This window comes from Sebastes fasciatus, chromosome 23 (genome assembly GCF_043250625.1).
Source record: "Sebastes fasciatus isolate fSebFas1 chromosome 23, fSebFas1.pri, whole genome shotgun sequence".
Classification (NCBI taxonomy): Eukaryota; Metazoa; Chordata; class Actinopteri; order Perciformes; family Sebastidae; genus Sebastes; species Sebastes fasciatus.
In genome coordinates, this window is record NC_133817.1 from 10,261,581 (window position 1) to 10,285,005 (window position 23,425).

The 23,425-nt window shown below is 40.2% G+C and overlaps 1 protein-coding gene and 1 long non-coding RNA gene across 3 annotated transcripts in view; one reads left to right on the forward strand and one right to left on the reverse strand.

The window, feature by feature from the left end:
• The first annotated feature begins 1,835 nt into the window (after nt 1-1,835).
• The window catches only part of LOC141761583 (uncharacterized), a 50,259-nt gene continuing 28,669 nt past the window's right edge, over nt 1,836-23,425 (forward strand). Inside the window, exons 1-3 of the long non-coding RNA XR_012592601.1 lie at nt 1,836-2,019; nt 3,382-3,416; nt 22,950-23,041. This is a non-coding gene — a long non-coding RNA (uncharacterized LOC141761583). The remainder of the gene's footprint in view (nt 2,020-3,381; nt 3,417-22,949; nt 23,042-23,425) is intronic.
• Nucleotides 12,112-23,425, reverse strand: part of nrip2 (nuclear receptor interacting protein 2) — a 31,055-nt gene continuing 19,741 nt past the window's right edge. Inside the window, exons 3-7 of one of the 2 annotated variants that reach the window (XM_074625010.1) lie at nt 18,219-18,301; nt 17,495-17,601; nt 14,314-14,366; nt 12,547-13,363; nt 12,112-12,494 (exon numbers count right to left, since the gene is read on the reverse strand). In XM_074625010.1, coding sequence (XP_074481111.1) covers nt 13,247-13,363; nt 14,314-14,366; nt 17,495-17,601; nt 18,219-18,301 — 360 coding nt within the window. In that variant the 3' untranslated portion in view covers nt 12,112-12,494; nt 12,547-13,246. Of the gene's footprint in view, nt 12,495-12,546; nt 13,364-14,313; nt 14,367-14,920; nt 15,951-17,494; nt 17,602-18,218; nt 18,302-23,425 lie in introns of those variants that run through there. The other variant, XM_074625011.1, reaches the window with a different exon arrangement.

The window sequence follows — 23,425 nt, forward strand, 5'->3', positions numbered from 1 at the left end:
TTGGTGCATGAGATTTACATGGCAGTGAGACGGCTGTGTTGTTTGTCAGTGCCTGCAGGGAATCACCCACTGTTCCCGACGGGAGGATCCTATAACCATCTATGTACAGTGCCTCTCTTTTTCTCATGCAATATAAATTAGTGTGTGTTTGTGTAAAAGGGTAAATGAAGGCTCAGGTGTCCTGGTAGGCCGCAGCCTCTCATCTCCCCTGTGTTTCTGCGCTTTGGAGGACGTGCCAGGGGGAGGCTTCACCTATGGGGCCGCGTCCTCGCTGCTCTCAGAGCGCCACAGATCAAGCTGTCAGGTCGTGGTTTGTTTGCCTCCTTTAAAGCCATTAAAGGAACAGTATGAAGGATTTCGGGGATCTATTAGCAGTAATATAATATTCATAACTGTGTTTTCGTTAGTGTATAATCACCTGAAACTAAGAATCGTTGTTTTTGGACAAACCAAACTCTGGCTCTAGAGAGAGCATTTCACATTTTACCTTACCTGAAGGCCACCGTAGTTGATACCGGTCCCCTTCTGTTAATCTCCTCATTTTGATTGGTATCACTTTAATAAGGGAGCTCAATAAGAGCTAATGAGTTCTTCAGCTCATGAAACGAGCAAGTGTTTTGTAGGTTATATTATGATTTATTACGATAATGAAATGTTCACCTCACAAATGTTAAGTCAAGTAGTCATTTAAATTAGCAGATGATTAACCTTGAAGTTAACCTTGTTATATCCCAAAATCAACACATCAAGCATTCAGCTGCAGTTTGTCCTTATAAGCGGTGAACATTCCTGCTCTGTTAGCTCAGACTGATTTGTGTTCATGACCATTAATGGTCAAGCAGAACCGGGCTGATACGTGGCCTTGTTGTTCTTATGGATCCTATCTGTTATACATGATTTCAAGTCTGTTAGTTTGGACACGGTTGTGTTTAAATTAACCGTCCGTCTCCTGGTTCGCCAGAGAAAAAACGCTGGTTTCCAGTGATGGATCCGGTGACTTTTGCTCCCTGAGCAGACAGACTGGACATAAACACGTCCCAGACATCTGACCCTGGACATGACCACACAGAGGTCACGGCCTTGTCGTGACCTAACTGACCCTGTGTGTATTTGTGTGTGTGAATGGATGTCTGCTTTTAGCCACATCATTTCCTCTATTGACTATAACTGAAGCCCAAATTACCCTTTTTTAGCAGCGTTATTATCATCTGGAAGTTGGCCCACAAGGGAAATATTCCCTCTGGAGAGTTAGTTGTTATGCAGCGTGGATCCGTGTAGCTTTTTTCTATTCAATACCCTAAGGAGTTAAAAAGGTTATCATGATACCACAGCAATGTCTCAAGTAGAAAAATGTCATGCAGCCCCGATTACAGGGTCAGGAGTTTTTGGGATCATTTCAATGACTTGTGGAGTAAATGTTAAAGTCTAGATTTCCAAAATAACTCTTTGTCACCAGCAGGAACAGATTTCACTTTTTTTTTTTGTAGAGCAGAAGTTTAATAATCGTTTTTTAATATAGATTCTTATTTTACTTGTTGTATATACTTCATTTATTTTGTTTATTTTACATTTTACTCATTTTTAATTCAGTTTTTAATTTTTGTATTTTCTCATTAAATATTTTAATTATTTATTATTTTCATTTCTATTTTTGTTTTTATTTTAAATATATATATTTTAACATATAGTTTTAAAAAATCTGTTTTTTATGTTTTTTTCATTGAATTGTTTATTTAATCTTTAATTGTTTTATTTTACAAATATACTTTATACTTTTTAAAAACTTTTCTGCGTTTTTAACATTAAGTCAAATCAAATAAATATGCTAACAATGTCAACCTCATGGTAGCGTCAGTAGGCTTCATCATCTGGGGATCATGAATATTCATAAATTTTTTTATGGCGAGCCATCCAACAGTTGAGATATTTGTCTGTTTCAGTCTGAACCGAAGCGGTGGACTGACTGACAGACAGACAGACAGACCGGCATCCCCAGAGACAGACCTGCTAACATTTAAGGTATGACTTTGTTCATGGAGGCCACAAGCCAAAAAAAGGTTGAGATGTCAACATGTACCATGACTTTAATATCTATAAAAGACCACAGCCATGAGACATTTACTGAGTAATAAACCCATCACGAGGACCCCGTCTATAGAACATGACAGCTTGAAACCACACTCCCTTGAGGCAAACAAACACGCTCTATGAATGGATGCTGCAGCGTTTGGTTTCAGATACATGTTATATAAATATATATCATTTCAAATACAATATTAAGCGTCTATTTTGCAGCCACTTCGCCAAACTATAAGGACTAACATGATTTCTGTATGAATAGAAATAAACTCAAGACATATTTAGGCTTTATAGAAAAAAACGAATAGAAAAGGGATTATAATGATTTCATGCAACTTTAAAGGAGCTTTAAACTTCTTTTCCAAAGTCTTGAAAGATTAATCTGCTAAAATGTCACCGCTGAAAATGAAGAAAATCTCCTGTGTGATCTGAATATAAAACTGACAGCCCACCCAGTTCCTAAAGCACATATCACATCCTCCCACCCTCCACAACCTCCAGCGTCGGGTCACAGCCGCCGTCAGTTCTGTAAATATGGATTACTGTTGGCGTTCAGACAATCCGTTGTCATGGCGCCTGTTTGTGCTGATGATGCTTCGCTGTCACTGTTCCCACAAACTTCCTACACAGTTTGGTTGGTTGGTGTCACGTTAGGTTGTTTCCTAAAAGGCGGTTTATTCTCTTGTAACATATCTGCTATCAAACTTTATCATCATTTAACATTATTACATTTTCCAATCCATGTTGACACTGAGGCTGCGATTAATAACTGATTGAAACATTTTCTGATTTCAAGCTCTCACGTGATGATTTTCTGCCTTTCTCTGTTATACATCCATTTAAGTTAATTTGCTTTGGTTTTTGGTTCTTCACTTTTTATGCCAAACAATCGAGAAAATAAGTGGCAGATTAATCAATAAAAATGTATTTTAAAATGAGAAAAGCAGCATATTTAAGACATTTTTACTTGATTAATGTATTTGTTTCAGCACTAAAGCAGTGCCTAATTAACATTAAAATGTAAAAGTGGTGTTATCATAAAGATCTTCACACCCTCTCTGCAGATTTCCACACAACTCCCACAATCCTTTTCTCATAATGAGAGAGGACTATGCATGGATTCACCACAGTGCTAAACATAATCTTAGATCTATAGTATATACAGTTTCTCTCTGTGCTGCAGAGCCAGCTATAGGGTTCTGCAGGGGACATATGGTGCATACAGTATCTCCCTTTGAGCTTCAGTAGACTAAAGATGGATCTGAATAATCTGAAATTGTGTGTCTTTCTCTTTCTTTGTAGAAATATTCATGGAGCAGAGACTTCAGTATGACTGAGTGAGTACAGATATAAAATGTAAACCATTTACTATAGAAAATTATTAAGTATTTAAAGTTGGCATTTGAATGCTTGGTTAGTTTTTTAGGCTTGCTTATATTTTCTGATCCAAATCAAGAAATGTTAAAAAAAAAGCAAGATACAACACGGTGAAAATCAAAAGTGAAACAAAATATGAACAATTTAAATAAAAGGAAATATAAAAACAGGAACAATATATACAGTATTGACTATTACCAGACTATTAACACAATTGTACAAGTGGAAAAATGATATTGCACAGTATGAATTACACCTGAGTAGTGTTGTTGAGTTATTGGTTCCAAAACTCAGGTATCATATTGGCACCAATATCTAACATTTTCAAGTAATACACAGAAATCTGGGACAGAAATATGGTTGTGTCTAGAAGTTCCGAAAACTCTCGTGAGACACGCTCCCCGATGACCTAACCTAACCTAACTAATCAAGGTCAATGCCCGACCTTAACCTTCTCGTGAGAGTTTCACAACTTGAGGATTACTTTTCTAGACATGACCCAGAAATATCTCCAGCACATTTTCAGTTTCATTTTCATCGCAACACATCTTCAGCAAATCCTTTGCACTTGTGGCATAATGTAAGGGATAATGCCCAACGAGGTGTCCATTATCAGGAATTAACGGACGACTTGGAGGCCAGAACTGGCGATTGGGATGCGAGATGATCGCTTATGTGATAGTATCAGGTCAGAGGGGCATTGTGAACTTACTTCTTGCAGCTTGTGTGATCCAACGGTTCAACAAAGCCCATGGTTCGGTTTGTATTGTGTTTTTTTTTTGTGGAGAAGTTTCGATACTACTTGGTAGAAACTTCGGGTATCGAGTCCTGATACTCAGCCCTACAATCCTTGAACTCTTTGGCCACGTGTGTCCAAGGCTAAAGCTCCCTTCCTTACCATTTCACAGTTCGTATCATGGCTGACAAGTCATTCGTCATCCTCGTCAATCAAAAGACTTTTTTAGCTGAAGCTCGTCTTCCGACCGCTATAACTGTACAGGACGAGGGAGACAATGACTATTAGTAAGATATATGAATTACATTATATTGTGTGGCGTAACTCTTAATTAGCCCCCACCCTTCATGCCAGTTAACATGATCACCCCCCTCCTCACCCTTTGCCCGGAGCCCACGCTCGGTCCTGGTGGCTCAGTGGGAGGTGGGTGTGGTAATATGGATCTGATCCTGACTGACAGACAGCTGGACCCCCAAGCTTCCAAAACGTGGGGGGGAGGGCTTGACACAAGCTCCATCACGTTCCATCATCAGCTCCGAGCCGCAGAGGGAACCGACACCGCTGATTAACAGCATCCAATTTTGTCTGCGCCAGGCTTAATTCTGCGGCATTTCATCATCCCCCTCCACGCTCGCTGGGGGAGGGCTGCAGGATGAACAGCACAACAGGCAGAGTTAATAGCCAAGAGGTTTTATCTCTGCAGACGCAGAGAGGATTTCAATCTGACTGGCTGCTTTTATTATACAGAGTAGCCTGAAAGTGTTTGGTTTTTATGTAATACATTTTTATGGATGCAGTGTTGTGATCGGTGGAACAGCACGCCTCTGATGTGACCGGCTAATGCTTCTTTCTAACTCACTTTGACATTAAGTATGAAAGGTAGTTTATTTTGGAGTGCCTTTTTTAAGATGAAGTACAGAATCAATTGTGACACAAGATTTTTTTTTTTTATACAACAAAGAAAGAAAGAATATTTCTCCCACAGAAAGGAGGTGTAGAGTTGTAGCTGCGTTGGTTGCGAAGGATGGAGTTCCTTAGTCGACTTTACATGTGCAACACTTAAATATGTGACAGAATACAAAACTACTGTCTGAACTCCCTCGTCTGCATCTGTACTTTGAAATGAATGTTAACATAGCATATGCCAGCATGTTATTGCCATGTCGTGTGTACGCCATGTAGTCTGTACTGAGTCCAATGTAAAAACATCTGCGTAAATATGCCAGTGAGCTAGTGATGTAGAATAAAAAGCGAGAAAGACTGCTCATGCTGGGCGTGAAGGGAGGTGGATGGGTCCAACAAACACAGGACTTTCAACCAGGAGACCGGTGTTCAAGACAGGTGTTTTTGTTTTGCAAGTAGTGTTTTCCGTCGTTATGTTACGTTGTTTCCGTACGTATTTTACTTAGTTTACGTATTTATTTTTGCGTTTTTCCTACACCTAAAGTTTTTTGCACACCATATCTAAGTCCATATTTTTCATATGCACTTTTTAAATCCGTCATCCGATAAAAGATGTTTTAAACACTGAGTTCGATGCGTTTTATTATTCTATTTTTTTGTGAAAATTCGTAATACGCGACAAAACTGATCTATCTGTAAATTTCACATCTCTGTATTCTATTATTTCTTTATCGTAAAGTGCTCTGACGAAGTGAACGTTTATCAGACGCCATATTGGATGATGACGTTTGCATTTACGGTGGCTCTGAGTGGTCAAACAACCCTCTTTTGGCTTTTGACAGATGCAAAAAAAAAAGGCAGAAAATTGAACCTGTTCCTAAAAATTCAATAAAGGACAAAAATGTTGGTGTTTAAACGCGATTGTCACATCGTGAGGTCATAATTATTTTTAAATGTGCGACAATTTTGGTCAAAAATAACGGATTTGGTGTTCAAAGACCATAACTAAGTGGTTTTGTTGCCTAAACCTAACTGCGGATATTATCGTAGTTTTGTTATGGGGCGTAAAAATGACACACGAAACGTCCATGTAATGTCGTGCTCACAAGAATCACAGTTTTCCAGTCATAATTATGGATGCTGACGTTAATGGTGTTCACAGTTCATAAGATTGTGCAGGAGTTACGATAACTGTGACATGACATAATCGTTGCATTTGTCTTTTTCTGCCCCTTACTCGCTACAGCCTAAAACGATAGCCGTTTCTCTATTTGCATGTTCATTTCCATGTGATTCTTTCCCGGCCAGAGCTTGAATGTTTTCTCTGTCTTATTTCAAACCCTCTGCGGAGAATCTCCCACTCACTGGCACTGTGTTGCATAACAACCGCCTCACCACAGAGGACTGATCAATATTCCCCTCACAACACCCCTACTTCAGTCTCCGGGGTTAAGGCTTGTGGGTCGTTCCCACTGAGTTAATCGAGCCTACTGAGCTGCGCTGTGTGAGAGAGAGTGAAACTCTTCACCAGATGGAGGGAGGAGATGCTATTGATAGAGATGAAGGACAAAAAGAGATAGAAAGCTATTTCTGGTGACGGGGAAAGTAAATAAACGGGCTGTGAAGAGGGTCTGGATGGAGGAGTTGGCTGCTCTGTGACAAAGGGAAAGTCTTTCTGCCCTCAATAGATTTCCACAGACTCTAATTGTGTGAAGGGCGGCTGTGGCTCAGAGGGTAGAGCAGGTTGTCCACCAATCGGAAGGTCGGTGGTTCGATCCCCGGCTGCTCCGGGTCACATGTCGATGTGTCCTTGAGCAAGACACTTAACCCCAAATTGCTCCCGGAGGCATAGCCATCGGTGTGTGAATAAGTATTTAGATTAAATCCTGATGGGCAAAGTTGGCACCTTAGTAGCCTCTGCCATCAGTGTATGAATGAATGTGTGTGTGAATGGGTGAATACTGACATGTAGTGTAAAGCGCTTTGAGTGGTCGGAAGACTAGAAAAGCGCTATATAAGTCCAAGTCCATTTACCATTTACCATGAAGTAGAGCGAAAATCCAAAAAGTCAACTGCAAATTGGAGTTTCATATGGAGGCTTAAAGTCTCACTTTTAGCCAGCAGAGCTCTAGAGATCAATGTTGGCGACCCACCGCTTTGGTCCGGACTGAAATATCTCAGCAGGTATTGGATGGATTGCCATTAACTCGGGGCTGAGTGCCACAGACATGGTCGGGAATTCAGAAAATATTGAGAGATGGACGAACACATTATTTTGGGTTTTGGTCTTTTGATGGAGTTTGTTGACAGTAAGAAAAATGTAGGATAACTAGGGCTGTCAATCGGTTAAAATATGTAATCACGATTAATCAAAAATGAATCGCACATTTTGTATCTGTTCAATATGCACCTTAAAGGGAGATTTGTCAAGTATTTAATACTCTTATCAACATGGGAGTGGACAAATATGCTGCTTTATGTAAATGCAAGTATATATTTATTATTGGAAATCAATTAACAACATAAAACAATGACAAATATTGTCCAGAAACCCTCACAGGTACTGCATTTAGCATAGAAAATATGCTCAAATCATAACATGGCAAACTGCAGCCCAACAGGCAGCAACAGCTGTCAGTGTGTCAGTGTGCTGACTTGACTATGACTTGCCCCAAACTGCATGTGATTATCATAAAGTGGGCATGTCTGTAAAGGGGAGACTCGTGGGTACCCATAGAACCCATTTACATTCACATATCTTGAGGTCAGAGGTCAAGGGACCCCTTTTGAAAATGGCCATTACAGTTTTTCTTCACCAAAATGTAGCGTAATGTGGAGAGCTATTTAACCTCCTTTGCGAAAAGATAGTATGACATGGTTGGTATTAATGGATTCCTTAGGTTTTGTAGTTTGATATGATGACATTATCTTCACTCTAGCTTTAAAACTGAGTCTGCTACTACCTCTGGAAGATTAATTGCTTAATGAATTAGTGGAGTTAAAACACATTTGCATTAACAGGTTATAGAATAACACCAAGCTGACTCCTTTAAATGCATTTGACACTTGAGATGAGACTCCAATCATAATAACTCATAAAAGGTTTTATTCTGAGGACATGTCCACGCTCTTCTCACTCACTAATTAACCATAAGTACAATAACATGGGTGGTTAAGCACACAGGCCGTGTACTGTGAGTCTAGTGCAACACTGAAAGCCTGGGGAGATCACCGTGTTGCTGTGTGTCCTCTGGGTGCAGATTTATATTAGTCATCGCCGGCTGCAGATCAGTGAGCCCCCTTTACTGCAATAGTCAACATCTGCCCTCTAAATGAGACATGCATACTGTATGGGAAGATGAGACGCGTTGCTTTATGCAACACCTGCTGCCTAAAGTTCAACTTAAAGGTCAGAAAGTCAACACATTTCTTTTCATGACCGGCGACGTCTCTAGTGATCAGTTTGTGGTTTTGACACAAAGCATCTGCTGTGTAAATGTCTAAAGACACAAGCACAGAGAGAGAATCTGTGACTAATGGTGCTTTCCTAGCAGAGGTGTTACCTGCTGCAGCGCTGACAGGATGTGGTGCTCGAAGTGACTCAAAACAAGGGAGGGGGCGTATTGAGGGGGATCTTCTCTAACAAGGTTTGTTGTAATTTCATGTTCCAGTGATGTTCTTTCCACGTCTTCCCTTCATGGCTTGCCGGTGCCGGGAGCAGTCACACAGAGCCTGAACAAACAGAAAGAAATAGCATCGCCCGACAGCTCTGACAAGATGAATGTAGTTTGTGAGGAAACAGCCGTGTCAAACCAGCGATGAAATACCGATCGAATGCAGATGTGTCCCTGAACCAAGAAATAACGGCAGTGGAGGATTTGTTCTGTGGTGACTAATTTAGTTAGACATTTCTGTAGCTGTGCACCTGTAGCTTTACCGTCTGGTCTCATTAGTTTTGCCGTCTAATATTGTTTTTCTCGGTCTTGTCACAGTGCCATCTGTATTATAATGATATAATAATACAGTACATGGGGAGAGTCAGTTAATAAAGACTTTGACTCGACTGAGACGTGACTACCAGTAGACTCGAGTCAAGTTTTTATATTTCTAACGTTCAAGTTTCACATTTGGATCTAGTAAATACACAGATCAATAAAAAAGTTTGCCATGGAAAAAACGTTGGCATTGTACGTTTCTGTAAACCATGGTTACGTTGAATGTTGACGTTTTTGCATTCAGTCAGAGCAAGTGATGTAATATATCAACCAACCGTTATTGAAAGTTGCATGGTAAGAGAAAGTCCACTAAGGGCGGATGGGAGGACGGATGGATGGGTCAAACAGTCAAACAAACACGGGACTTTCACCCAGGAAACCGCAGTTTGAGGCCCGCGTGAGTCAACGTAATGTAAAGTCAACGTTTACTTATTTTAAATAACGCCCGTAGCTTACTAATGTAATAAACATAGTCATTTTAAACCAAACCATGATGTATTTTTAGTAAACCTAACCAAGTTGTTTTGTTTTGTTTCAGTTTACGACGTTAAATAACCACGTGTTTAAAACTGTTTACAACTGTGACCGTAATCTGGGAGAAAATATGTTTCCCTCGAAACGTAATTGAGAATACAGTTTAGTTGTATGGGAACGTAATTTTGTAGGAGACAGGGTTGAGTATTTATTAACGCAATTACGGTTATTGCGTTACGTTATTATTTTAACACAAACCATGTTTTTTTTTCTAACCTTAACCAAGTAGTTTTGTTGCCTAAACCTAACCAATCTTTGCCCAACGTTAACCACGTGGCATTGTGCGTGATACGAGGCTGATATGAAACATATATTTTGGTTTAGAAACGTCAACATTCAGCGTATCCCGTGGTTTGAGGAAACGTACAAAGCCAACATTTTTTCTGCCGACTGAGTTGTGTTCTACTCATGTATTTATGTTACCTGAAGGCCACCGTAAATTCTCCGACACGCTTGTAAAGGGAGGGTTGAGCAGAGGTATATTCAGTTGGCGGCAATCTGCAACCACACCACTAGATGCCACTAAATCCTACACACTGCTCCTTTAAAGCTGGACTTGAGACTGAAAGACTTGTCTTGGGACTTTCTTCTATCTGTGTCATGGAAGAAGGGCAATATAGCCTTCAATGGTGAGAGGGATCAACTGTCGAAGCCCCCTGATGCTGTGGGAACATCTTGCTTTCTCTGTTCTGACATGACGGGTTCTTAATATAGCAGGATGTACCAGCGAAGGGCACATACAGTACAGGGGTGTAGGCGAGTACAGACCATGAGAATCAATGTGAAGTCCAGTAAAACGAGTCTGTCTCCTCGTGGAGCCCTCCCACAAGCAGTCTGCTGGTTCACATTATTCAGACAGACGGAGATTAAACGGCTGCCCTTTCACATAATGATGCTCTGCGCCTCCAAATCGGCCCCCGTCACTCCCTCCGCACTTTGTCGGCTAATATTAAGATTATGAATACAACCAGAGCTAGCCAGAATACATATTTTTATTAGGCAGAGAAAATACTGTTTCAGAAGAAGAGAAAACACCAAAAATAAATTTCTGTCATACATCGATTTCCTCTCATACGTACGGCGTAGGAAGGTCACTAGCACATCAAAGAGAAACAAATCTACGTGTGGATGACCTCCGCGGAGAGGTCCGATGGATACTGTAGCACAGTCAAAAAGCACGGCACGGCTCAGGTGTTGTTAAAGCACAGCATGATCTGAGGCAGTTTCCTGATTCTCCACACTGAAAACACTGAGAGAGAGGCAGGTGGCACTGGAGTGGGGAGTCTTTCTTGTGACAAACATGAGGCGTCAAAGTGAATAGAAGCAGCAAGAAAAAAGGTGGTAAATACACGAAGAAGACCGAATAAAGATGAAGCGTGAAGAGGGGCCTTGGCACAGAGCGCAGCCTCAGCCGAGTCGAGTGGTGATAATCTCCTGATAGAGGCAGAGAGGGAAGGCAGCTGGGGTCGGCTTTTGGCAGCTTGTTCTGACCGGAGCTCGATGGACCGGTTTTGGGGGGGAATATATTCCACTTTTTCCCGTGTGAAACCAAAACAAGGCATGAAAAAAGCCCTGCTTTGACTCCCTAACGCACACACACACACATAAACACACACATACAGCCCCTTCAGACGATAGTACACAAACATGCAGACTTATACAAAGGCAGAACTTTACAAAGTCATGCAGATGGAATGTTTCTGACATTTCTGTAGCTGAGTCAAATGTATGTTTCGCTGGCTGGCCTGAAGTCTATTTTTATTAGAGGGGATTTACAGGGAACTACTGTAATTCAGTCTAGTGACAGACTGCTCCTGGAAAACTAGAATCAGTCTTTTGATGGGGAAAGAGAGTAAAGGGGGTTTTATAAAGCTGAATATAAGTACATCAGAAAAAGGTGTTTTCCTCAGATCTCTTTTTTTAAATTCAGGATAAGAACCCGTCCTTGTTTTTTTTAAAGAGGTATCCTGGTGCAGACCTACACAAGACTTCAAAAAACTTCTCCTTTCAACACACTGGAGAGAGGGATCCTGAGTACCGACACTTTTTAGACGGATCATGTTGATTCTTCAAGGAATAGTTTGACAATTTGGAAATACGCTTATTCATTCTTGACGAGAGTACAGTGAGAAGATTGATACCTCTGTCGAATGTCTGTACGGGAAATATGAAGCTACAGCCAGCAGCTTAGCTTAGCATAAAGACTGGAAACGGGGAAAGAGCTAGCCTGGCTCCGTCCAAGCGTCAGTTAAAAAAGGTTAGGAGCCACTGGTTTAATCCGTACAAACTATGGATGTCACAAGAACTGATACTTCGATGCCAAAATTCTGAAAACGTGACGTACTCGTTTTTCTACAGTAGCCTACCGCAGGTACTGTCAGGGATCGAGACTAGCATCGTCCCGTTGTCATGGGGACGATGGAAAATGTGTTTTGGACGCAGTAAACTCACTATCGACGCACCCTATTCTTTCCCTGATAATGCTACATGGCGAACAACAAATCTGTGTTGAAATCATTAACTAGTTCTCGTCAGTAGAAATTAAGGTACATTTTAATGTTATCATGATGTATTCAAATGTAATCTTGTAAAATGTAGTTTTTGCCGAGAAACTTGAATAAATCCAGTTGTTTGAAGGAGATGTTTTCACAGCAATATAAAATAGATAATAGAGAGAGAATGAACTTCCTAAAGAAAACAGTATGATGTTGAAGTACATGGGATTTATTGTTTTACTTTTGTTTTTTACCGTGGTATCAAATTGTTGTTGAGAATCATGGAATTTCACTGGTATTGGTATCGACTACTAAATTTCTGGTATCGTGACATCCCTAGTACAAACACTGAAATGGCAAATGGCAAGTTGCAGACTGCCTTTACCATAAAACTGCAACTTGTGTCTTAACATTTCAGTGTTTGTACGGATTAAACAGAGGTGTATCAAGTTAATAAGTGAGCTTTAAAGGTGCTTGTAGGTGGATTTTGTTAACCTTCGGACAGAGCCAGGCTAGCTGTTTCCCCTTGTTTCCAGTCTTTATGCTAAGCTAACTGGCTGTATTTACCTCACAGACATGAGCGTTGTATCTTCTCATATAACTTGGTAAGAATATTAGCATGCGTCCCAAAGTAATAAAACAATTCCTTTCACACCATCTAAACTGAAATGATTTACAATTAACACTTTTTTTATTTACTTGATGATTTAAAGTAATTTTCGTACAGCCAAATCACAAAATATTCCACTAAAGTTCACTTTAAATGACTATAATTCCCTTTTAGAGGGCACATCAGCGTACCCAAGCAGCTCAACAGAGGAATTGGTGTGAATATACAATATAATCATAAAGAATGATTCGACTCTCAGAGATCAGATCGGCTCATAACAGGCGGCGTTCCCCCGCTCTGTAAACTAGACTAATTTAATATAAGAGATAATCATGGTGAATGTCTTAATTCTACAAACACGATGATGTAAACTCAAGAACGACGGTGGCGAGTGCTCGTCCATGTTCTGGCAGTGTCACTGTGATCGGACTCATCCAGACACAAACGGCATCGCGCCTCGCCACGTTGCTGCAACCAGTGTAGATTGGAGGAAGTGGTCGCCGCCGTCGAGTCGGGCTCACAGGTTCTCGTTGGTGTCGTGTTGGCACTGGCTGTCGGTCGAAGGGTTCAGGAAGGGCAGCTCCTCGCCGCAGCCCTGCAGCTTCAGGACCCGGCTGCTCAGGTCCAGGCAGCACTGCGAGAGGAAACGCATAGTGAAACATGATTAGTGGTGGTTGGTTCCCATGGTTTCCCATGTATATCTCCAGAAACTGCTATAATCACAAAAAAATTCCACACGTAGAAGTGTTTCGTAGCTATACCTACAAAAGTAATGCACTGTAATTCAAATACATATATGTTGATTTATTTGTCACGTAACTTACCTACTTATGTAAAGACAAAGAAGTTTATTTTTAATATGTGGATACGATGAACATGAGGACGACGTTTTATATCTCTGAGTCCTTCAGTAGAAAGCGGGGATCAGTTGCTTTTGCAGTCTCTGATAAATATTTCAATAAACCCTATGATAGTTTACCAGAAATCATAATTATTTACGATATTGTTTTTATATTTGCAGAGCGAGCTCAGCAGAGGGGTGAGCTTGGTGGGAAATGATCATTTTACATTACATAGTCCTTAAGGGCTAATATACAAAATTAAGAAAAAGGAGCACATGATCCTTTAATACCCTCAAGTCCTTTTCTAATTAGATTTTAGGAGGATATTAACCAGATGGAATAGTGAAATAACAGAGAGCACAACCCTCAGTTTGCCAATGATGTTTGAATTGCATTTTCTAATGTGCAAATTCAAAATTCAACCTCACACGATGTCTTCAATTCGCTCTTATCTGGGTTTTACCTGCACAATGGGGATCTAGCAGATAGCGGTGCCACTAAAATAACACCGCCCAGCCTTTTCCCCTTAGATAAAACCATTCAGTGCATCTGTTTTAGGAATTTCTGCCTCCGTCTGTCCCCCACAAAATGGTAATTTTTCTACTACAGAAGCATTTAATTTTCTTCTTCTTCTGTCCTTAAAAGCCATGTGACCGTTTCAGGCTGCTGGTTCTTTAAAAAAAAACACCAAAAAAAGATGATAAGGCTCATGAAATATTAGCAAAGCAAATGAGGACCTTACTTTAAGTTCCAGCAGAGTCTGAAGACCCAGGCACAGCTCAAACGCCTCATCCTCTGAAAGAGAAAAGAGAAAGAAGCTGAATTTTATGATTCCCAGTCATGAACAGCCTCATCTGAAAATGCATACATTAGGCTGAATCCAGGTTAAAGCGCCAACACAACTAAATTATTCATTCTTGTGTTAATGAGTGCTGATAAGCGTATGTACTTGTGAGGATGGGTAGGAGCTCTATGAGAATTTATTGTCGGTGAAAGAGTCGGGCGCTGGGATTGAATTAGAGTCATCATTCACTGGTACGGAGGAATTAAGGAGTCGGTCAAGACAGGAACTGCATCATAAATAACTGTGTGTGTGGTCTTTGTCTTTTCATCTTTGTGAGGACCAGATAACAAGGAGAAGGTCAGGATGAATCAGAGCAAGGACACAATTATATTTATATAATTTAATGGTTTGGAGCTCTGACTTTGAAGGAACAGTTTGACTTTTTTGGAAATACATTAATTCACTTTCTTGCCGAGCAACAGCTAGCAGCAGCTACATTCACAACAAAACAAAAGCAGGTTTGTTGTTCAAAGTTTCAGACTGGAAATTACTTTTAATGCAGCATGTTGTTTGTGTCTCTTCTTGCACCCGATTCTACTGTTATCAGCTCATTAAATGTGCGTTATCAATGTGTATGTGTCTTCAAAAGCCTCATAGATATGGGTCAATAGGGGCCTGCTACACCTACTATGTTGTGAAAGTGAAACTTAAAATCAACATGTTCTAACACGTTGTAAAACTAAATGAAATGTTATGTTTTGAACACAAATAAAGCAGCATGTTTAGGTTTAGGCAAAAAAAAACAGTTAAGTTTAGGGAAAAAGGTTAAAATAAGTATGTTTGAAAAGTAAAATGAAGGTTGTGAACACGAAAACAACTACGCGTTGTTGGTTTCACATGGTGAAAGTCGCTAGAAGTCGCCGTTGTCTTCTTTTATTACATCTTTCGATGATCTCTCATGTGAAAACCTACTAGTAGGTGTAGCAGGCCCCTACTGACCCATATCTATGAGGCTGATAATGCCCATTTGATGATTTAATAACAGTCAAATCATTTTTAAAAGACTGAGAACAGAACATAATAGTGACGGACTGTGCAACATGCTAATACTAAGCTATGGTCCTGCTGTGGCTGCTTCTTTGTAGTTATTCAACATAAAACTGCTATTTGAGGCAGGTTTCTGTGAGGCGATAGTCACGATTATGATGTATAAAACTGGTGTTCGGGCACATCTCTAGCGCCTATTCATGAAAACGTTTACTCTTGCAGTTCTAAACATCCATGACGGATGTGCTCACCTGCACAGGAAGAGATATGTCTTACAAAAGCAGAAAAAGCAGAAACCCAAAACATACAATAATGAAGCTTTAAATCCAAGTAAGAAGAAACTGAAAAATGGACTGTTGAAGTGTCCTTAAAAGGAAAGCAACCGTCTTCATGACAGAAATAACCTCTGGTATTCCCTTCCAGAGACTGACAGTGATGCAAAGGGACTCTGATGATACAGTTGCACTTTTTTCCTCTCCTTCTTTTAGACCACTTTTATTTATAATCTGCAGTTGTTGTTCGTTTTTGGATCAGCGACCTCTTATCTCCTAAAATCAATCAAAGAAAATTCCTCATTAACGGTGTCTTCAGTAGTTGGATTTTCTGCTAATGAAGTTTTGTTCCTTGTCTGTTCAGCCATGGTGACAATTACTGCTCATGATAATTATCTTCCCACTTTCTTTTTCTGCACAGAGCGATTTTCCCCTCAAAAGAAGCTACCTGACACTCTTAGAGCTGCTCATTTAAAAGCTTTCATAAAGACTGCATACGACATTATTGGGCTGCATTGGCAATATAAAGTAGGCAAGATCAGCCAAACAGACATTTATTTCTTTAACATATTCTTGTCGACCCAGCTGTCCTTTTTATTTAATGGAAGTTTCTGCCTGGCTGCTTTTAAGAGGAGGAAGTAGGATGTGCTGTCTGAATGTTAAGTACAGAGACGAGTCATATCATCCAACTCGAAATCTCTTTTGACAGAATCTCTGCAGAAAAACGACACGGCAGGTGAACTCGCGTTTCTCTACTACTGCATTTATTATACTTATGAACAGATGTTGTGACAACTGGAAATTCACCAGCACCATTTGTGACCACTCAAATGTCCCCCTGAGGTAAAAACATTGAGTTGCCAAGTTACGGTAGCAGCAGTTCAACATCTATCTGATGGGTTGACGATGACGCCTACTGACTTTTGTGACCACCTGACTTTTCTTCTAGTGGCACCATGAGCTTCACATTTGTGGTTTTGAGTGAAATATATTTCCAACTGTTGGATGGATTGCCGTAACATTTGGTATACACATTCATGTCCCCCTCAGGATGAAATTGAATAACTTTGGCCTTAGTTTTTGCAGTGCTGCCACTAGCCAGCCCATGACGCTGCTCTGTTTCATCTTTGTATCACAACAAAACAGCTTGTAACAGCTTCTGGTTTCCCTTTTCGAATGAAAAATACAGACTACTGCCACCTGCTGGTATGGAGCATAGACTGTATATAAAGATGGACGAAGCACTTCCTCCAAATGTATAGAAGTGAAGCCTAAATAGCCCGGATATTGAAGCTGCCCTCTTGAGATTTTGACGTCATTTGGAGCTAGAGTCTGCGCAGTAGTGATCGGGGGGGTGGAGCCGTGGTAATGAGGTCCCGCCCCTTACACCCAAATCAATCGCGAGCCGAGCACGGCTCAATCATGGCATCTCGTCCCCTTTTTATAGCATCAAATAACTAATTAAAACTAAACTTATCAGGAAAATTAACACTTGAACATCAGTGTGATAAGAAGTACCTAAAATGACAGAAACCATTTTTTCTGACATGTACTTTGACTTTTTAGTTTCCTCTCCGCTAACATAGAGGGGGTGGGATTTATGACCTATACTGCAGCCAGCCAGCAGGGGGCGATCCAGATGTTTTGGCTTCACTTTTGGGCAGCTGTCATGACGTTCATCTTTATACAGTCTATGGTATGGAGAGTTATTACAGAACGAACGTTAGTTAAGTTGGCCACTTGTTAACTAAGAAATCCAAATAATTCAAATAGTTTAACTTTATTTCCTTATGTTAGCACTCTCATAGTGTGATTCTTACCTTTGACATAGGCTGAACACTGGACCGTCTGTCTGCCCAGCTGCAGCTGCAGCCCCGTCACTGAGCTGCTGTCACCACATGGTGAACTGTCCTGACCAGCCACCAGTCTAACAACACACACACAGAGACACAAAATAAGACCTTCAGGAGTTCAAATCTAAAACTTTATTACAACATTTAATTTCATTTTATTCTGCACCTGTCTCCCAGAAATAGTTTTTCTCATTATGTGTCACTCGGTTTAGCTTTTCATTATAATGTCAATCAAAGGTTTGTGCAGCAGGGATTTCATTAACTAGCATGATGAAGACAAACAGTACATCGATATTAGCAGCTTTTACTATTTGCCTGTTGCCTTTTTTAAAGCTGATTTGAAATTAAGATGAGGACAAAATGTCACATCGTCTTAGTGCAGCTGCAGACTCTGATCTAACGACTGAGCTTTACTTGACATTTTAATATCTTTTCTTAAAGATGAAGGTGATGTCGGGTGTTTAAGGATGTGGAAAAACCTGCCTTAAGAGCTTATATTAGTCGTTATTAAATCCATCCTAAAAGCTCATTTTTTTAGCCAGTTATTTTAGTGTTCCTATCCTGTTATATTAAGGCCTTTTCTTGATTTTACTTTTACTTTTATCAGTGTCGATTTTGATGTCAAAGCACTTTGTAAACTGTTTTAAAAGATGGCAGTGTCGTTTCCAGTTGAGAGCGGGGGGTTTCTTACCCCAGCCTCTGGCAGCAGGAGGTGGAGATGTGGTTATGTTGACTGCCGGTGTTGATCGATGCCTTGACTTCAGTCTCGCAGCACTGTGGGGAAGACAGAGGGGGGGATTTTGGTGTCACAGTGTGATTTTTTTTCCACTCCGGTCTGGCACCGCAGCACGCGGGGAAACAACCAGTCACAGACAGCACATTAACACAACTCTGGGGAGCCTTTCAAAACCACTGATCTCTCTTTTCTTTTGAGCAAAATCCATTTGGCTCCCACGTCCTTGTGAAACTGCCAAACTGAAAAATGTAATCCAAGTCGACTGTTAATGAACTTTGCGCAAACAAAACAAAGTTGGCTCTTGATTTTAGAAGGTTTGCTCGAGTCAAATGTTTGCGTTTGTAACTTATATTGATTATGTGTCGGACTCTAAATCGTTATTCGTCATGCAGGTGTTTGGTTCAACAGTTAATAATCAAGTTACAAATAAACCAGTAAGGACATTCTGTATACCATTACAGATCACATGAGTTATTTTGTATAATATTATTAGCTGATGTGTTGAGTTGTTGTTGCTGACTCTATTTCCCGACAAGATGCTTATTCTTCGGTTTGTTTAGTGCACTTTGATTTTGCAGACTTAATGATCTCAAATGCTTCACCAAAGCATGAAATATTAACCAAGTGAGTCATAAGTGCATGTAACTCATTAACCAAACAAACAACACAAACACACTGACAAGAAAAGTGATCTATGACAAGCCACATGATTCATTTTACAAACTCAAAACTCAAGGCGCTGCTCGTGCTGACAAACCCACAGAACATATCGCAGTTCCCCTCACCTCTTTTATCTCATTGTTTTGGTTTTCTGGCCACCAACTTCACTGTTTTAGTTCACTCCCACTGCTCTCATAGCATCATGCAGCTGTTTTCAGCAGTAAAGCTCTAAAAACCCACTGTACACTAACTGTCCATCACCGACAAGCAGACAGGCATAGTTAGCAACTAGCTGGTGAACATAGTCGAGCATTAATCAGCTAAAGAGCCAGATATTTCCCTCAGGAGTGTGGAGACCAAATACAGAGCTAAAAGAGAGTGAATATTGGACTTTCATTCATCAGATGGACTCAAACATGACTCCAAATTAGTCCTAATTTTGCTCCATTTCTGCTGGATGTGTAAATAAGCAACTCTATGCTAAGACGTTTGTCATATCTGCTTGTTTCCGCTGCCCCAAAGTGGCCAAAAAAACGTCTTCTGGCTGTAGCTTCCTACTTAAAGGACAGATATGTGAGTGGTATCATCTCATCTAACTCTCTGCAAACGAAAAAAAGCAAATAAGTGTATTTCAAAAATCCGATTTTCCCCATAATTCAAGCTGGAGTTTTACATCAGTAGCTAATGCTAACAGGCAGCTTGTCCTAATTTCCACAGACATTTCTCTTCTTCAGCATCTCTCAGTCACTCTGTTGCCTGCAGGGCACTATTATGACAAGAGGAAAGTCTACAGTGCAGCAGATTGTAATGGTTTATGGGGACTGCAATGTTCTCTGTAATGGCCTTTTTCTATTCGGCTTCCTCTTGCTGGATGCCATGCAGCCTGCTCGTGAGTAGGAACGTGTTCGTGGGTAAAAATATAAAACAATAGAATGAAGAATGTGTTCAGAACATACAGTAGCTCTGCATGCATGTTAGATAAGCAGTATGCTGGCACCACCCACACATTGTGTATCACACCATGTATGAATTAAATATGTTTTCCATTATAAAATGCAGATATATCTTAGCTATATCTTATTGTGACAGGCAGAGCAGTCACAATACTGGACCTTGATGATCTGTGAATACTAATATTATAAGCGTGCTATTAATCCTTTTAAACGCTCAGTTTAGACGGAGAACACTTACAGTACATTCACACCACATGTAAGTGCAAAGCTATTGCAACTGTATGCTTCTACTCAACTGGCTACATCTCAGAGGCAAATATAGCAAACACAACTTTCAACCAGGAGACCGGTGTTTTGTTTTATAAGTTACATTAGTTAGTGGCATTTGTGACGTTTTTTTCCGTACTTATGTTACGTAGTTTTTGTACGTATTTTACTTAGTTTACGTACTTATTTTAAGCCCAACCTTTAACATTTTTCCTAAACCTAAAGCCTGAACCTAAGTCAACTCGTCATATACTGATGTCGGACCCCTTGGGGCCACTCTTTTCGGTCGCTGTAAACACGCGCTTAATGTTGTGAAGTAAACAAAAACACTTGCTTAGGTTCTGGCAATAAAATCCCTACAGTTAGGTTTAGGAAAAGACAACATAGTTGGACTTAAAATAACTACGTTTGTACAGTAAAAACGAACAGCTGATTGTAACGTGATGCACAGGGACACGAACAGCAGCCTCCTGGATGAAAGTCTTGTGTTTGTTGGACCATCTACCTCCCCTCCCAACTGACCGCGTGTCTTTTTGCTCTTTAAACTACGTCACCACACTCCCGGCGCACTTTCTCTGGGCATTTAATATTGACGCGGATGGGTTTACGTTGTAGTTTATGGATCGCCCGGTGCGGCTCATGCTTGGTGCATCATACTACCAACGACGGCTGTGACAAAGCGCCAGTATTTGACGCCCTAGGAATGAGAACAGGCTGATTTATACGCCTTTCTGTGAGACAATTTAACCTGACAGTGACCTGATTTGGATCAAAACATTGTCCATTTAAATAAATGGTAAATGGACTTGCATTTATATATCGCTTTTCTAGTCTTCCGACCACTCAAAGCGCTTTACACTACATATCAGCATTCACCCATTCATTCACACACTGATGGCGGAGGCTGCCGTGCAAGGTGCCAACTTTGTCCATCAGGATCTAATCTAAATACTCATTCACACCCCGATGGCTAAGCAATTCGGGGTTAAGTGTCTTGCTCAAGGACACATCGACATGTGACCCTTTTCAAAAATGTATTTTAACCTTTTATGTAAAAGAAATTAAACTTAATTTAAAATGTTATGATGAAGCCCATTTTTAAGTCTACTTAAGTCAGAAACAATTACCTTATATATTAAGAGACTTTATAACATCTACTGTGTTTTTTACTGTCCAGCAGTTGTCCAGCTTCCAGAGAACGTGTCTGTATATCTTTCTCTCTCCGTCGTAAATCAATACCGTATCCACCCGACCCGAGGATTTTTCCCCCTCTTGGAAATAAACACTTTCAGTTTCCATGAGCCTTGTTTTGATCCCTCGTACTCAGTGCAGACTGAGCTGGGCCTCCTTTGTCCTCTGTGTTATCAGCAGACCCACAAAGCTGCTCTGTTGTCTCAGTCCAGGCGGTTCAGAAATCCTGAAGTATAAAAATAGCTGCCGAATGAGTAACTGAGGAACACTTTGTATTTAATAAGTTGATGATAAAACCGAGCAAAGCACAATGAGTAATAGGGGAAAATGCTGAATCTACCAGAAAAGTCTGAAGTGGGCTACTAATTTTAAATACACTCGCATTCACAGACGCTGTGCTACACACTTTTAACAGCACAGGGAATAGCAGTTGTTTGATCGCTGTATTGATTTCTTTCAAAGGATAAAAAATGTCTCCGTCCTTGGTGTCATACACGGCTACAATTCTCTCTAATAATCAGACTCCAAAAAGGTTTAAAATATTAGCTCTTTAGCCCCTGGATGTATTTAAACATTTAATATTGGCACCTATCTGTGTCCTTAATTAGATTTAATAGAGAATTTGATGAAATAATGCAACTTATTTTCATTATTTTTTCATCTTTTGATTAATTACTTAATAGTTTAGTCCATAAATGTCAGAAAATACTAAAAACAAATGTCCAAAAGTCCGTGGTGAGATCATCAGATTGCTTAATTTGTCTGATCAACAATCCAAACCCCAAATTTATTAAATTTACAATTATGTAAAACTGATAAAAGCAGCAAATCCAGCTGGAATCACTTAATTTTTGGGTCACTTGGTAAACGAGTAATCAAACTCTGTACCTATTATGTAATGTCAGTTATTCTATAATATAATGAACGTGTCTTTTTGTTAATCCAAGCAGATGCTGCATGTAAAACATCACCGTTTTAACCGACATTGTGTTAAAACATTAAGTATCGCCCGTCTCTGGTGGCTCCATATGAAAAATCTGTTGACGGACTGAAGCATCTTTCTGCATACATTAGTCATTGGACTGTTGACTGTGTTTGTGTTAGATCGGGGACCACAGGGAGCATCTCCATGTGAAAACCAGACACCCATTAATGCCTAATGTGTTTCAGACGAATTGTAAGACAAGACATTTAATACAAAGCATGAATACTGAGTCCCTGCATGCATGATGGTGCAATTTTCTACTTTGTTTTGTCTACAGCTGCAGATATCTCAAAGACTTTTCAAAGGGTTTAGGGTCATTTATGTAAGGAGGAACATCAGTATATTTCAACCTGGAGCCTGTTTTCCCATGTTTTTGTGTCTAAGTGTCTAATGGGGACACCAATTTTGTAAATTGGTCCAGTATTGAGAGCGAACGCTGCAGACAGTAGCCACTAATAGGGCTGTAATGTGATCATTTGGGGCCACCTGGTACCGTCAATGTACGTCCACTAAAAGTTCTCGTTTTAGCCTCTGACAAGTTCAGATTCTTAATATAAGTGTCTGACAACATTATGGAAAGGACCCTACAGAGAAATAAAAAGTTTTATTGTGTCTTGTGACTGGTTGCAGAAAGACAACGATGGAAACGTGAGTGAGAGTTGGAGAACGAGGCTTCTCCAAGCAAGACACGCAATAACAAAACAGACCGGATCAAGCGAAAGGTATGAAAAACATTTTATTTCTCTGTAGGGTCCCTTCTACAAAAGGCGTTTTTATTGCACGCTGAATACCTTGCGCATTATCGTGTCATTCACAGCCTTTTCGTGCAAACAGACTGGAAAACCCCATTGAGTTGCATTATGAGAAATGTAGGATTGACCCCAAACTAGGAACTAAGAGTCCGTACATCTCAGCCAAGTTCTGTCCATCTTTTCTTAAATCTGTTTCTTGTGAGTCTCCCAAATTTATACTTATCCTAAGTAAGTTTTTGTGCCTTTATTGAAAGCAGCTAGTAGAGAGTTGACAGGAAATGAGGGGTGAGAGGTGCGTCAGCTTTGTCATGCACCAGTTCCTTTGCTCACTAGTGTGCAATGTCCACAACCACT